Source organism: Taeniopygia guttata, chromosome 1 (assembly GCF_048771995.1).
Source record: "Taeniopygia guttata chromosome 1, bTaeGut7.mat, whole genome shotgun sequence".
Taxonomy (NCBI): Eukaryota; Metazoa; Chordata; class Aves; order Passeriformes; family Estrildidae; genus Taeniopygia; species Taeniopygia guttata.
Window position 1 is genome coordinate 22,177,083 of NC_133024.1, and position 15,535 is coordinate 22,192,617.

At 37.2% G+C, this 15,535-nt stretch overlaps 1 protein-coding gene across 10 annotated transcripts in view; it reads right to left on the reverse strand.

Annotated features, from left to right (window-relative positions):
- Window positions 1-15,535, reverse strand: part of CFAP44 (cilia and flagella associated protein 44) — a 42,287-nt gene that overhangs the window by 18,474 nt on the left and 8,278 nt on the right. For 8 of the 10 annotated variants that reach the window (XR_012054309.1, XR_012054321.1, XR_012054320.1 and 5 more), the window contains exons 5-17: window positions 14,815-14,917; window positions 14,283-14,499; window positions 12,763-12,877; window positions 12,080-12,244; window positions 10,811-10,966; window positions 10,153-10,200; window positions 9,277-9,376; window positions 7,332-7,426; window positions 5,500-5,706; window positions 4,459-4,569; window positions 2,641-2,793; window positions 675-893; window positions 60-202 (exon numbers count right to left, since the gene is read on the reverse strand). Coding sequence is in view for 7 of the 10 variants with exons in the window: in XM_072925089.1 (XP_072781190.1) it covers window positions 60-202; window positions 675-893; window positions 2,641-2,793; window positions 4,459-4,569; window positions 5,500-5,706; window positions 7,332-7,426; window positions 9,277-9,376; window positions 10,153-10,200; window positions 10,811-10,966; window positions 12,080-12,244; window positions 12,763-12,877; window positions 14,283-14,499; window positions 14,815-14,917 (1,832 nt within the window). In the remaining 3 variants the exon portion in view is untranslated. Of the gene's footprint in view, window positions 1-59; window positions 203-674; window positions 894-2,640; window positions 2,794-4,458; window positions 4,570-5,499; window positions 5,707-7,331; window positions 7,427-9,276; window positions 9,377-10,152; window positions 10,201-10,810; window positions 10,967-12,079; window positions 12,245-12,762; window positions 12,878-14,282; window positions 14,918-15,535 lie in introns of all 10 variants that reach the window. The other 2 variants (XM_072925092.1, XM_072925087.1) reach the window with 2 other exon arrangements.

Below are 15,535 nucleotides of genomic sequence, written 5' to 3' on the forward strand. Positions count from 1 at the left end.
CCAAGTTCAATTTCATCAAGCTTTATCCCAGAGCTATTTATTACATTACAGTGTTTTACCAGAAGGAGATTTGGTGAATGGGATTGTTGTCAGTGTTCTCCATAGGAATCACTTCAAAGGGTTCATCTTTCCTCTTTTCAGGGTCTTCTTTATTATCATGTGAGAATTCGCAATGATAGAGAAATCCTGAGTCATACCCACCCTGAAGAAGAGAAGGATGATAAGGAAACAATGACAAAACAAAACTGAAACAGCTGACCAGGAAAATGCAAATTTCAGAATAATTCTTCCTTTCTTAAGGATCTGTGAATGGCTAGAAAATGCTACTTCCAAACACCTAGAGATCCTATTTATCCACAGGCAGAAGTGTGTCATGATCTCTGGCATTAAAAGCCATTCTACCACTATGTTAAAATTCTACCTTCTGCTTGTGAGGGAAGAGCTCAATCTTTGTGCTCATTCAGGCACCACCAAGAAGGGCACCTACTGGATATTTACCAAACAATCTGAATCAGAGTGACACTACTGGTTTAATTCACAACAAACACTGAAACTGTCAAGGATGAAAGGAACTTGATATCCTCGGAATGACAGGTTTCAAAATGAAAGGATGTCACATCATGCAAGCCCATCAACATGAAGTAAAAAAAAAAAAAAAAATCAACATGATTTACCAAGGAAAGCCAAAATTTTCCTGGTGCTGCATAAAAGCCACAGAGGATGGGACTGGGCTCCTCTGGTATGTAGATAGGTGGCAATGGCTCTTCTTCAGGTTCTTCCTCATTCGTTTCTTGTACCTCAAGTCCCAGCTCCTTTTGCTGCTTTATCCATTCAAGCCTTGCCTTCTCCTTCTCTTGCTTTTCTTTCTCTCTCCGTGCAATCTCCTCTCCCAGCTATTACAATGAGCAGAGAAACACCGAGACATGAAACCAAGGCACCCCACACAACACTGACTGAAGGAGTCTCATAAATGTAATCCAAGGTGCTCCTGGCATTACACATACAGAATATCTACACAAATCTCTTTCCTGTCAACTTAGTAGAGATCAACCAGACTTCATGGGACTCTCCAGTGAAATGCCCCCATCTCCCTCCTCTGAAGTATTTACTCTTGGTCCTTTGAAACAGAAATAATTCCAAATGGCAAGCAGATTTCAATATTTCCTCAGAGAGATTAGTCCAAATTTTCAACACTATGCTTACTCCTGCAGAAATTCTAAGTCCTGTCCCCTGCCTGCCATGGAGAAAGAAAAGCACTGGAAAGCTGAACTCAAACAAGTTCTAGTCCATCATTGGTATAGAGCAAAAGAGAGAAGCTGTAACTGATTTAACTTCATCTGAAAAATGAAGGAAAGATTTATCAAACCTTTAAAATTCTCTCCCATTCAAGACTAATGTAGCATAAACAAGTATCAAGCATTCTCTAAAACAGTAGCTTCCTAAGAAGATACTAGACAGCCAAACCAGCAAACCCTTAAATATTATCAGCTGATCTTTGTCTGTTTTACCTTTTTAAAAATATCCTGTTCTAGGGACTCTACAGACTATAAAAACTACTTTAGTGTTTCACTACCCTTACTGTGAGAAATCTTTCCTTACATTAAAACATCCTTGTTGTAACTTATTAATTATTTATCTGTTTCCAAGGTAAAAAGAGTAATTAATATTCCTTCTCTCTGTAGAAACATATTTTTTTATTTTTAGTGATTTATAGTGTTTCTCAATATTATTCTTCTCATTTGACAAAAAAAGCCAAAACAAAACCAATCAAAAAATAAACAAACAAGAAAACCAACAAAACTCTACACCCATTATTTTAATCTTTCCTTTCATATGCATGCTTTGTGATCGTTCTTATAGATATTGCTGTGAAAAAACATCTAGAAATCTTTCTCCTGAATGCTGACTTCCTCCAAGTTGCAACACAAAATGAAGCTTTGTCTGACATTCAGTAATACAGGATCAGTTACCAGAAAAGGCAGAGAAATCACAAGTTAACAACAGAACCAGAGAGGATGTTGGATGTAAAGTAGATTGAGTATGGAACTGGATTGAGTATGGAACCGAGACCCTGCTCACTGGAGTTCTCCTTCTGAGCCTAACATCAGCTTGCTTTTAGTTTCACAAAACTAACTACAGCTGTGAGTTGATATGTCTTTTCCTTTGGCCCCACATATTCTTTTAAACACTAAGTGCCATTTAGAAATTAAATGCACACCTTTAAAAAGAAAACAGTTTTTAAAGTCAGAAATACTGCTAAAAAGTAATGTTTCATATTTGCTTCAAGGTAACTGTTGAAAGAAATTTGCTACAGGGTGAATATCAGCCACAATAAATATGCTTTTTGTGAAAATTACCAAAATTAAAATAATTTGAGAACTAATTAACAACCTTTCCCTTTCTCTAATGCTGTCTTCTAATCATAACCAAAATTCACATCATGCTTTCAGTGTCATGTAGGTTTGAATAAACCAAAACCAACTTCAATTTCACGTCACAAATTACTTCTACCTGGCATTCCATTTCAAGGAGCTTAGCAAAAGCCCTGTGATGAAATACAGGGACTAGAAACTCTTTTGGGTAGTTTGATCACCTGACACAATGAAGAAGATGGAATTCTGCCACAGAAGAGTTTTTTACCTTGAGTTTGGATTTAATACTATAAAAATGGAAGTACTGTGTTGGCAGGTTTTTTATGTGATAGGTGGTTGCTGCATCATGCTTCCCACGCAGAGGGGCAGGAACCTGGACAGCAAAGCCATTCTCACAAAGGATGAGCAGCGTGCTCTTGTCCTGTACAAAAACACCAAGAATACAAATATAGGACAGATGTATAAATGGAATCAAGACAAATGGGGGGAAAAGTTGGTTAGGCAGATGGACAGGCACAAAGCCAAACTCCAGCCACACTTCCCTGTGCTCTTATTTCTATGGACATTTTTAAATGGACATCAGAAATCAGTGAGCTTCTTTTATGCTAGGCAAAGCTAAGGAATTGAAGAAATCCTTGCTGTGTCCAAACCAGCTATAATTCATGCTTAGCTTGAAAGCAGCATGATGATATTTTTTAAATTTAGTTTAATTAAAAGATGGATTTGACCCATGACTTAGTAGGGTTTGGGTTGATAATTTCTTATATTTCCATACTAATAAATCCTTTATATCATCAAGATTTGGCTCAAAGTCTTGCCAAATTCTACTTACCTTTCAGTTGTTTGTTTTCTGTTGGTACCTGACAAGTCCTTTAAAATGTGAAGTAAGGAAGAATAGGTGAGGTGAGGGTAATAATTATTCAGTGTTTTGAGTTTTTAAAAGACAAGTTTGTATTTAGTTTCAAATTTCATAAGCTATTTGGAGAAAAGAGAGGCTTATTTTATCTGACCCATCACTAAAAATGTGCAAAGAGGGCATATTAGAGTTGTTATGGAAACCCTAACTAGGAATCATATAGTTCCCATGTCTCAGGAACTAAGGATCTCAGTTTAAAAATGCATTCATTAAATGTAATGTATTTAATCACCAGTGCTTCTGTAAAACAAACAAAAAATAAAAGAAGTAGTGTGACACTCAGATGCTGGCACTGTGTTAAGTAAGTGTTCTCATCTAGCAATGGAGGCCAGATACTGGTAGAGAAAATTACTTAGGCAGAATCTAACATATCCAAGACACCACGGGTGCTTTTTTAGTAAGGAGGAGTACTTTGTCTTCAAGGAAGGGACTCAAAATGCAACTGTCAGATCAAGATCTATTGTTTCTGCAGTAAGATAGAATTCATACCAACAAGACTTCTTTTGGCAGTTTTTAGCAGTTCAAATTAACAAGTGGAAATACCAACACTTTGACACCATGCCCCAGTAAAATATATCTTGCTAGCATCTAAATATAATGAATAGTTTCTCCTCTAAATAAGGATACTGGACCAAATAAAATTTCAAATGTTACTGTAACCCTAGAACACTTTTAAATATTAGCAAAAACCTATTTTGATATGTCCTGACACATTTCAAACACAGAATGTGAATTTCAAGAAGCGCCCAAAATATTTCTTAATGTTGTCAAAAAGCTTTTCAAAAGCCTGTTTTAATATGGGCAAGAGTCACAGACAGTAACACTCAAATTCTCTTTGTCAAAGAGAATCAGATCTTCCAAAACTTAAGGAATAAGATTGTTACTTCAAGTCAAGGGCTCAAAAAGCATACCAAAATATTTTCATTTCTGCATTATCCAAAACCCAAAGTATGTCCATAGTGACTGAACCAGAGATACAGCTACACAGAACCTTTTAGAATCTGTCATGCTGAAGCAGCATGAAAAAACAAATTAGCAAAACATTATTTGTATTGTCTGTAGAGGACGTGACTAGAGTAATGGATCTTCATCTATTTTGATTGGAAATTCATTTTAAAATCATATGTTAACACTGCTGGGAAGGAAAGAAAACAAATATGCATTACTCACATGAGAAGGTGGAGACCACTGTAATGCCTGTACAGGTCCAGGGACACAGATGAATCCAATAGGCTTGTATTCATCCTCAATAGCAAAAAAGAAAACGGTTTTGTCTTTACTCTGAGGAAAAACAAACAAACAAACATGATGACTGAATCAAAGCTGACCAAAATTTCAAAAGACTCTAAGCACTTTACGTGTTTAAACAGGGGAACTTTTCAATTTTTGCATTTAAACAGGGGAACTTAGGACTGGATTTCCATAATGATTAATGGGAGTAAATAAAAATCCTGCCCATGCTGTTCCAAGAAACATGTTGCACCCATAGCTCTTAATTGCTCTCATGGGGATCCTCTGGCATCACCTGCTATGTGCTTTCTGCCCATTGCCCCAGGAGCTCCTTTAAATCTCAGGCTCAGGCCTGATTCTTCAGATAATGCAGCACAAGCTGATTTCCCCAGATAATAAGAAGTTCCAGAACTGGTACACAACATGATTCATTGTAACTTATATCCTACATTAAATGAAATGTGTGGCAATTCAGCCTCAGGAACATGTAACTGCAAAAGCAGTGATCGTGGCTAAGGATGAGATTTTAAAAAGAGACACCACATTAACTGGAAACCGTCTCAAAGACTACCAGGTTTAATGATAAACTGACTGACTGACCCTGTGGTAAGGCCAAGCAGTGCTGGGTAGCAGCTGGATTGCTGCCAATGTGGTGTATCAACGGACTTGCTTTTACTAATTCCAAGATCCTACTAAATTAATTCCAAAATGAACCAAATCCATCTTCAAAGGGGATTACAGAATTCACACTAAACAGTCCAGTAATTCACAAAACTAATTGTGTGAACTGCATGGTTGCTTTCCTTCAGAAAAGCGGATGTGAGTGCAAACAGATCCTTCTCCCAACACAGAGAACTACAAGCAATCAATAGCAGCAACAGAAGTAAAACTGTGTTGTCAGTAAACAAACTTTACCTTGTCTCTTTTAAAAGGCTCTGTATTTGTGGCTTAATAAACCCAACCAAACTAAAGGATACATACCCCTGTGGCAAACACATCTCCTTTTGGTTTATATGCCAGGGCTGTGACTGCAGCAGCATGAGGTTTGAAAACTTGTTTCAGATTTATCTCTGCAATCTCATTGGCCCGTCCTGCATGACCAGGCAGCCGTTTGGGATCATAAACCTCAATTATGCGGACAACACCATCTTCAAACCCCACGGCAATTAGACCTCCCTCAGGGTTTACCTTTAAGTGAAATGAAGAAAGAAAAAAACACCGTGTACATCTTCAAAGAATAATCCATCTGGCACATGCTCTGATGTTTACCTTTAAACTCACCTTACATGGAAGTGTTGCTAAAGCACAAAGAATATTTCACAGATGGGAAATGTTGTTTATTCTCTCTAATATGGCACCACAAAGGAAGAGAGATGACTGGGGCTTATTTTTTGGTTTAGATTGTGTTTTGGTTTTTTAGTTATAACATGCCACTGAAACTGAAGATGTTAATGAGGATGTGGTTGTAATGTCTGAAGAAGAGGTAATTCATACTAACATAAAGATGTATCAGTAGCTTCTTAAGCAGAAGAAACAAACAAAAAAAAAATTAATTTCCCTGAATATAATATGGGGCACCAAACCTAAGTATGATTTTTTTAAGAGGTCAGGGCAGAGGCTTGGGTCTGGCTGAGTCCATATAAAGTACAGCAGTCCACAGGGACTGCCACTTGAGATGGAAAGGAGGAGGAGGAGTCTTTACTCTAAGTCCCGTAGGTAAGTCAATTGCTAACAATTAAGAGAGGCTTGAACTGTGATAAAGGTTAGCAGAAACAGGCCTGTGTTTTAGCTGGACATAGTTGGACTTGTGGATTTAGCTGATATTTGCCATACATAGTAGTGTCTTGAAGTCAATTACAAGCTGACTTGCCAATGCTCACTTATCTAACAAAGACACTGATAGCTTGCCTATGAGGAGATATTATGGTATACAGATGCTCCAAGGTATGTTGGACTAAGTTTTCTTAGATTAATAGTACAGATTTTAAAATACATTTGCACACTTTAACTGTGACCAAGTATCGAATGCAATTTTAAATGCAGCTGGATAGACTGCCCTTTGTTTTTCAGATTGTGTTTAGTAATAACTTTCATAAACTGAGTCAGTTTTGTGATGCTGTACAATTTATTGTGGCAGACAGCTTACCTCATGAAGGTACAGGTAACCACTAAACAGCATCTCTAAAAGCCTGTGTGGCCAGAATTATATTTTTATAAAATAAAGGCACTCTCCAGTGGAACCCTCACCTTGAGCATTCAAGTAATTATTTGCCTCCTAAATTTGCTTGTAATTAACCCACCAGGCTTGCTATGTTTTCTCAAGAACATAACTAGGCACTAATTTAATTAAAATTAGCAAATATGTCTAAAAGTGATAGATTCCAGACTCCACAAATGATCAGTTCTGGCAACAGTTTTTAATTATTTATCTCCAAATGTTTGTGATTTGTCTGGGCTGTCATTTCAAAATGTGTTAACTAACTCATGTTAATCGACATTTGCTCTGTGTGGGTTAAATAGAAGCTGTTAGTCTACAAACTCAGACTACTTCCCAGACTGCATACAGAGATCTTATTTTAAAATATTAGGAAGGCACAAAGTAGGATACCTGATAACCCATAGTAAAGTTAAACTTTCCCAAACTGTATACAAACATATTACCCCACAAACTTATCTATACATCCTGCTGCAGTAAATACCACCACGGCCTAACAAGTGACCTCTAATGTCTTGTTTGCTGAGCAGCTTCCTGGATGCTGGCAGGCCCATAGGCTCCTTGATGAATTTTGGCTAACATGCTAGGAAAAACTCACAACAGCTGGTGCCCATGTCAGCGCTGTTCCTCCCTGTTTAAACTTCATTACACCCACTTGGCTGTTGCTGCCAAAATCGTAGATGCGCACTGACCCTGTGTGGAAAGGAGACAGTAAGAATTTATTTCTTGCAATGTCACTTACATGTTAGGATTTATGAAGAAATGTCTTTTTATTTGAATTAAAATCTGGATTAAATGTATGTTTTCTATTTTGAGTAACAAAATGCCTGCATGAAAGATGACTGATGGTTACAGAGCACCATAGCTAGCATGGTGCTCATGAACAAAAGATATTGTTTCTTCACTCTTCAACTTATACAGAACCAAAATTGTCAAGGCTGAGGGTCGTAATAAGAAGTCCCAGGCTGACAACCTACATGTAATTTTCAAGTGAGCATGGAATTGTGGCATACTCTATGGAAAATCTGTACTAACAAGATAGGAAAAGATGATAGGCTACTACTTGGGACTGCCTAGAGAGGAAAACATTTAAAGGGAGGAAAACATAGGAGATTGTCCACAAAAGGTCCAATTTCATTAGAGGGAAAATTAACAGATTCATAGGCACACCTACTGATAGCATAAAATTCCATTCCAACTGGCATTTACATGAAATGTCATTTGCTCAACTGGTAGGAGTTAGTGTTCAGGCTAGAAGAATTTGTGCATTGTATAACACAGACAAATTACAAGACTGTACTGACAAGAATTCAATTAAAAGACCTTGTAGTGTTTTCCGAACAGTGTAAATGACATCGTTAGCGTTCTGGCCAGTAGTTCTTCTTCCAAAGCACAATAAAGCTAACACTGAGAGGCCTAAACAGCAATATTTATACAAGTTGAATGAATATGTCTGTAATGGCTTGTTATTTGTTGATGAGAGCATAATAGCTATTGCAGTTTCTAAGAAAGGCATAAGCATTAATATTTGCAATGGCTTGCACAATGCTGGAGGTGTATGTAATTCCTTACAAGATAAGAATCCCAACACTTACTAAACCCCAGCACCAAATACAAGTGCTGTAACTCAAACAACATCTCATCTTTTCAGCCATTCCTTCAGAACAAACAATTTACAAAGTTTCCCATTAAAAACTTCTGTTGCTAAAATCCTAGGTTTTTAGGATGAAGCAGTCTTAACGCATTGTTTCAAAACATTCATGATTTGCCTTAACTACTAAAGAACTGATCCCAGGAATAACAAAAGTAGCTTTGCAAGAGCAAATGCACAAATATAAAACACTGTAGCTCCAAACCTGTGGGAATTCAGGGCTTCCCTCTGGCTGCCCTGGAAGGCCTGGGATCCTGGCAGGGGGTCAGGAACCCCCCTGTACAGAGCCCCCAGAGACACTGTCTCTGATCTCTGTCCATGGAAAAGAGTTTTCAATCTTACAGGATGAATTACAAGCTCTGAGTGTTTGATATGAGTAATAATTAAGTGTGGCACAGGTGCAAAAGTAAAATTTTAGGATTCTAGAATAGGGGTTCAAAGGGCACAAGATGGAGGAAACTGGGTGTGTCTTGTCCTTTTTCTCCTTCTTCATGCCCTCCATGTTTCACTGTAGTGTTGGCATTTTTCTGTTGGTTTAGGCTGGGGACACACTGTTCAACGTAGGTGACAGATATTGGCACATTATTGTAAATACAGCACAGGTAGTTTCTGGTATATAATGTTTGTAACATCCCACTGGGGGCAGAGCCCCACACGCTGCCCTGCAGGACAGACCTGCGGCAGGGCAGCAGAACATGTTAGAGATAAGCAAAAATAAACAACCTTGAAAACAGCACAGATGAATTATGGCTTCTTCTTTGGCAACGGGGCAGAAAGACAGAGACTTTCTACAATCTCGCAATCATCAATACCACAGATTCCGACACAAACCAAGCATCATTGCCCTTCAAAACCAATCCTGGCAGTGGCATGAAAGGAACAGTGCACTTACGGTCAAGAGCTGTGGTGGCCATCAGGTATGTAAAAGGAGAGACACTGACGGCCTCAATCGCCCCAGAGTGGAAGGTACACACACGCTCTGGGTCGTGGGTCTGCGGTGCAAAACAGAAGAGAAATTGTGCTGCATTTTACACTTGTGCTCTCCAATTTGAGCTCATACTTCCTGGGAAATAATTTCATCATCCAAGAAATTACAGACTTTGCTATCATTTTTTTTACATTAGTTTGTATAGTATGTGGTTTTTATTTACCATACAATTCTTGGAACATATTTTACTTTTCACATTAGAATTCTATTCCCCACAAGGGATTGTTCCTACTTACTTTATTATGTTCCAGAGCAAAAATTAAATGCCTGCTTTTTCACCTCTGTCATCTATTTCTCCATCAAAAACATCTCCAGCAGTTACACTAGTTACTAGTAGGATAAAACACTTCAAGTGTGTTTCATCTTCTTGTTTTCTTCTAGTTCTTTCTGTCATTTAAAGACTACCGGAAGGATTAGTTCAAACACCTATCCATAGAGGAAATAACAACATTCCTTGATCTCATTTCCTGCATCCCTGCAACCTTCATTACCAGCTTACAGAATCAAACTCCTTTAAAGTAACTTGAATTTGGCAGCTGAAATTTCAGGAATCAAAAATCAAATTCCTCTTTACCATCCTGCACAATTATTACAATCAATTACATTTGAAAATTTTTATTAAATAAAATATATGTTTCAATGCTACAATTTTCTACCATGCAACTTCATAAAACACAAATTTAATTCCAGATGGAACCAGCATAGTTATAGGATGTAACAGGATATGGTTCCTATTACAAATGAACTGAAGAAATCAGAAGAAAGAAAAATCAAAATTACCATATTTGAAAAAGTCAAATCCAGCTTCCATATTGCTCCACTTGTATCCTGAAGAAGAAAAAACATAAATTGAATATTTTCAGACTCAATTTGGAAATAAAACTGCACAGGGTAACTTCTTAAAAAGTCCTTAATGACTATCATTGTGAAACAAAAATTACTAAATGCAAGGATGTTGGTCTAATGAATCCCATTCATCACTTTAAGGTAATAGAACTTGGACAGTACCTTCTGGCATTCTTCTGTTCTTATGCCAGAGTCTCACACATTACTGGACACTAAAAACACAGCATAGCATAACATAGCATAATTCAGTTGGAAGGGACCTGCAAGGATCATCTCGACCAATTGCCTGATCACTTCAGACCTGACCAAAAGTTAAAGTATTTTATTAAAGGCCTCTATATATGCCTCTTAAACATTGACTTAGAATGACCAGCTCTCTAGGAAGCCTGTTTCAGTGTTAAAAAAACACCACCAAAACTGTAGGTAGGTAGGTTGGTAGGTAGGTTGATAAGATTATTTTCTATATATCCAGAAGACTGAATTCTACTACAAAGAAACACTCTGATTTGTAATAGACTCCTGCTGTTACTTACCAGCATGTTCCTAATTTTTTTTTTCTCCACAGGGATGCATGTACCTGAGTGTGTCTTACCTGAGCAAACCAGAAGGGCTGTTCATGGTCATGAATTTTTGTAATGAAATTCAGGCTGACATTCTTGCCAAGCCAAAGTTCATTCATAGGCTCCATCTCCACTAACCCTGTGTCATCCACAGGATCAGCAGTATCTACTACCTCAAAGTTCCACATCTTCATGGCATTTGAAGCATTAAAAAAAAAAAAAAAAAAGAAAGGAAAAGAAAAGAAAAAAAAAGCAGCTTTTTTAGTAACACCAGGTTGTTTTCATACATAATAAATATGGAAAATCAAATTTTTAAGAAAGCAAAATCACTGCTTTGAACATAACCTAGAACAGTGACTGGAGCTTCAATTCAGCCCTGACACTAAGAGAGCTGTACATGGCAGTTTCAGAACTATGCAGAATAAATGGTATCTGTGGGCACTCAGCATGGCTCATACTGAGGCATCACAAATTAATGGGAAGTGTAACTCTTACATGTTCTGCTCTGTAGGATAACGACAACATATCAGTTAGCACACTTATAATCAAGTGAACTTTCCTAAGGGGATAACACCAACCTCTAAAACAAACTAACAACAACAACAGCAGTGTTTGAAACCCTCCACTGGCTATAGGTCAGTATACCATTGATTATCTGGGTACACACATGAGCAGAAGACACATCATGTCCTCCCTTAAAGAGTAAGGTAATAAGATTGCAAAATTCTTGATCATTGACAGAGGACATCAGAAAGTTGTGTTATGCATATGGAAAACATTTTGACCTTAATTTAGAGAATTATTTGTTAACTTCAGGATGCTTTAGCCTTAATTTTCCCCTATTTTAGGATATGTATCTCTGAGATGCTAGTTAATTTCTGTGTTATTTTAACATTAATAATCTGAGCTTTTAAACACTCAGAAAATTAATTTCAAATATTCCTGTCGTTTGTTTTTTATCTTTTAGATAACAATACGTGTTAACGGGCCTGGAAATTATAAAATGTTAGAATGTAGTCAGGAACAAAGCTGTTAGAAAACCACTGAAGATTATTTTGATTTACTAAAGTAAAAGCTGTTTTATTTATTACTATTAAACAAGGAAAACTGCATGACATGCTATCCAATTCAAACACATACACTATGGAGATGTGCTCTTATTTTCTTTATTCTACAAAATAATTTTCAGAAAGAAACTGCACTCTAAAATATCCTCCAAAAACCTGGTAAAGAAAATATGTAACATTTACCTGCTGACCATACATTTACATACCTAAAGGCAGAGCAAAAGAAAAACTCACCCGGATGACACCATCTTTTCCAACAGAGTAAAGGTCTCCTTCATCAAAAACTAACTGGCTGACAGGGCCCTCATGACAGGGCTTATGTCCAACTTGACAGAGCTCTACTTTAATGAGGCCACCTTCCCAAAGCAGCAAATTGCCCCACTCAGTTCCTGAGACAACCTTTAATGGAAATTAAAATAACTATGTAAGCACCTGCATGTAATCATGCAGAAACACAGGCAAGAACCAAGTAAACATTTGTGGCTTCCTTCCATGAAAGCATTAAATCAATGGCAAAGTACAAACACTTACAAGAGAAGATATAAAGGGTGAGGAGGTTCAACTTTTTAGCAATGTGACATAATTTGCATGCACTGAAATTGGTGAAGATTGGGACCAACAGTCTCTTTGTATGTCTGTGCACTAACGTTTTCACATTAGAAGACACTCAGCTCTAAGCCAACACAGATCTTTTTTTCTGTGAATTACAACACTAAGTATTTTATGATTATTACAAAGCAAGACAGGGATTTTGGGCAAACTGATGGCAATATTTTCTTCTCAGAACAGTGCATCACAGGCCTGATTAAAAACATTTTTTAAGCAAATAGTAACTCTCTAACTTACAAAGCAGACTTTCTATGAAAGCCTAAAAGAGTATATAATATTTTTTCTTTTGGTCACTTTTTCTCACTTACTTTCCCATCAGGCAGCTCCACAAAACCTATAATGTCAGACACTGCTGTTTTTCCAAACCTGCCCAAAGCTCCTTGTAACTTGAGACCAGTTAATGTGAGAGCCATCTTCCAGAACCTGAGTACAGAAAAACACACTCTGACACAAGATTTCCACAACACTGCTCAATACCTCTTAGACATTGCAATACCCTTATCAGGCATGCCTTGCTCATGTATTATTCCTTTTTGCTGGAGAACTTGGGGTTTTTTTCTTTTGAAAATCACATAAAGCTTTACATCTATACAAACATTTCCTTATACTGCTCCTATGAAACAGCTAGGAAAAAGATTTGGAATAGGCAGAATGAAGATTAAACTACTATTTACAATTAAGAAGTGTAAAATCCACAGCTACATCTTTCTAGCTACAACCACACACACAGCTAGGAATACCTATTTTATCCTTGCTATGGAGTGTATGATGCTCAGTTCTGTAAACCCAAAGGACTGAGGACTTCATTGAATGTCATCCAAGTCCTCTTGTGAAATTAAACTGTATTATAAAATCTCACTGACACAAAGGTTTTATCCTAAATATTAGGATTTATGTGTGTGCAGGAGATATTACTTTTAAGATAACTGTTAGAAATTGTAATTTGAGTCCACATTTGAGTGAAAGGTCATATTTACCATGTAATAAAAGCTATGTCAGTGTTTATTTGTAGTATTTCAGCTCAAAAGAAAGTTTATAAGAGATTTTGTTTTGTCAGATTTCCATAAATAATGCATTCTAAACCACATTTGTTCTGTGTCTAAATAAACCATTTGCTATTTCAGACCCACCTTGCAATCAAACCATAAAGCAAGTATCAGATTTTGATCTGATTTCCCCATTAAAATTCAAAGAAACTTTAGACGCATTATCATTTTAAAGATAACATTTTTATTACAACAGAATCCCACTCATAGCATAAGATTCAAGTAGTGGATAAACATATAACACAAAAAGAATGTTTAAAGTCATTGGGTGTTTGGCCCTCTTTTATAAAAGGACCCATGAACTTAGCAGGGAAGGGAATGTATGGAAAGATCTTTTGTAGTCTTCTGGTGTGATCACAGGGCTTCTGATCCATGACTTGGCAACCAGCTCCAATGGCTGTCCAAGGAGCAGATGAGCTCAAGAAATCAAAGACAGAAAGCCCAGAAGGCACAGAAGGCAAATATCTTATGTTACCAGCTAGAAGACATGTATATATAAGTATTTTTCATTTCTTCTTCTCAGTGCTTGTTGCAATTACAAGAATGGAGCCAGAGGTACTAGCATTTAACATCAAGCATCATCCTATTTGGACAGCAAAGATGTTGAAAAATTTGTTTGACTGGTAGGAAGATTTGAAAATCCTCATTTTTGTAATTGTAAGGGCCAGGTAAAATAGCATTCCTCATTGGTACATGTTTGCTAATGATACATTCTTGTTAGTCATCTCCTATGCATTATGACTGCAGAGGTGTTATGTATTAATCCTAATCAGCAAACTTACCTGATGTGTCCTGATCCACCTGTAGTTAGATGCTCTTCATTCTCAGCAGAAAACATGACCTTGTAAACATCCTGTGCAAAAGCTTTTGACCTCAGCAGAGTCTCCTCTTGTTTCCAGTCCCAGATAGTCAACATGTAGTCAGGGCTGCTCCCAACACTGGCCAGCAAAGTGCCAGTACGGTTGAAATCACCAAAAACATAGGCTACCTCTGTTCCACCTAAAGAAATGTACAAGCCCCAATACACAGGAAAGAGGTAGAAACAACACAAAAATCTACTCAGAAGAAGCTCAACATTCACTGAAATTATTTCTTTTCCAATAGGTAATAGCTTTAGGTTAGCTATCTCTATGAAATAGACGTTTCTTCCCATGCAATAATGAAAAAGCTTGAAACCAATGTCTTCTATTTTTGCTGTGAAGGATCAGAAAATTCTATTTCATTCTAAACTAAAAATGATCCATCACTCCATCTGCTGGGATCTTTAAACACTAGTCCATCTGTATAAAATGAAAATAGAATGTTTTACACTACCTTTCAGTATTCTGTAGGGCCTCACCGAAGGATATGTGTAGATTACAATGTTTGGCTTCTTTCCTTTTTCTCCTACTGCAAAGTAGTCCTTATTAGGGTGTGCCTTGAAAAAGCAGAAGTCCTGTTGCATGCTGTAATAACACCTTTGTCTTTATTCTGCTAGTTATTGAGTTATTGTATTCACTCACTCATTAGTCAAAACATACAGCTATAAATACTAGATTGCATTTTTCTCTGTGTTTATTCTGAATAACTGTCAACCTGTTGCTAAATATCAGAGTGAAGCCACTATGCACACAAAATGGTATATCCCACATATATTGTGGAATCACAAGAAACAGTGAAACAATCTGCTTTGTGATGCATCCTTTTACTATCCCTACCTCACTCAACCCACTAGCTAATCTTTCCACAGCAGCATTTGTGTCAGCAGCCATCTACTTCAGCAGACAGCTGCAGAAAAGCTAGCATGAATGACACAAGTCTGAAGGTGTAAAAATGTACACTGATTCTCCAGAAGAGGCTGCTTACAATAAAACAGGACAGTCTGAGGCTGGTAGTCGGAAAGCCTCGCTCATGTGCAATAAAACTGAGAGATAGCAGAGTTCTCACAGGGTAAGGTGTTTCAAATTCAGAGACAGAACTTGAGACTTCAAGCTCTTGATAAGTTTATTAGAGTGAGACCAGATGCTTTTTCTCTTCATTTGTGTGGGAGATTGAT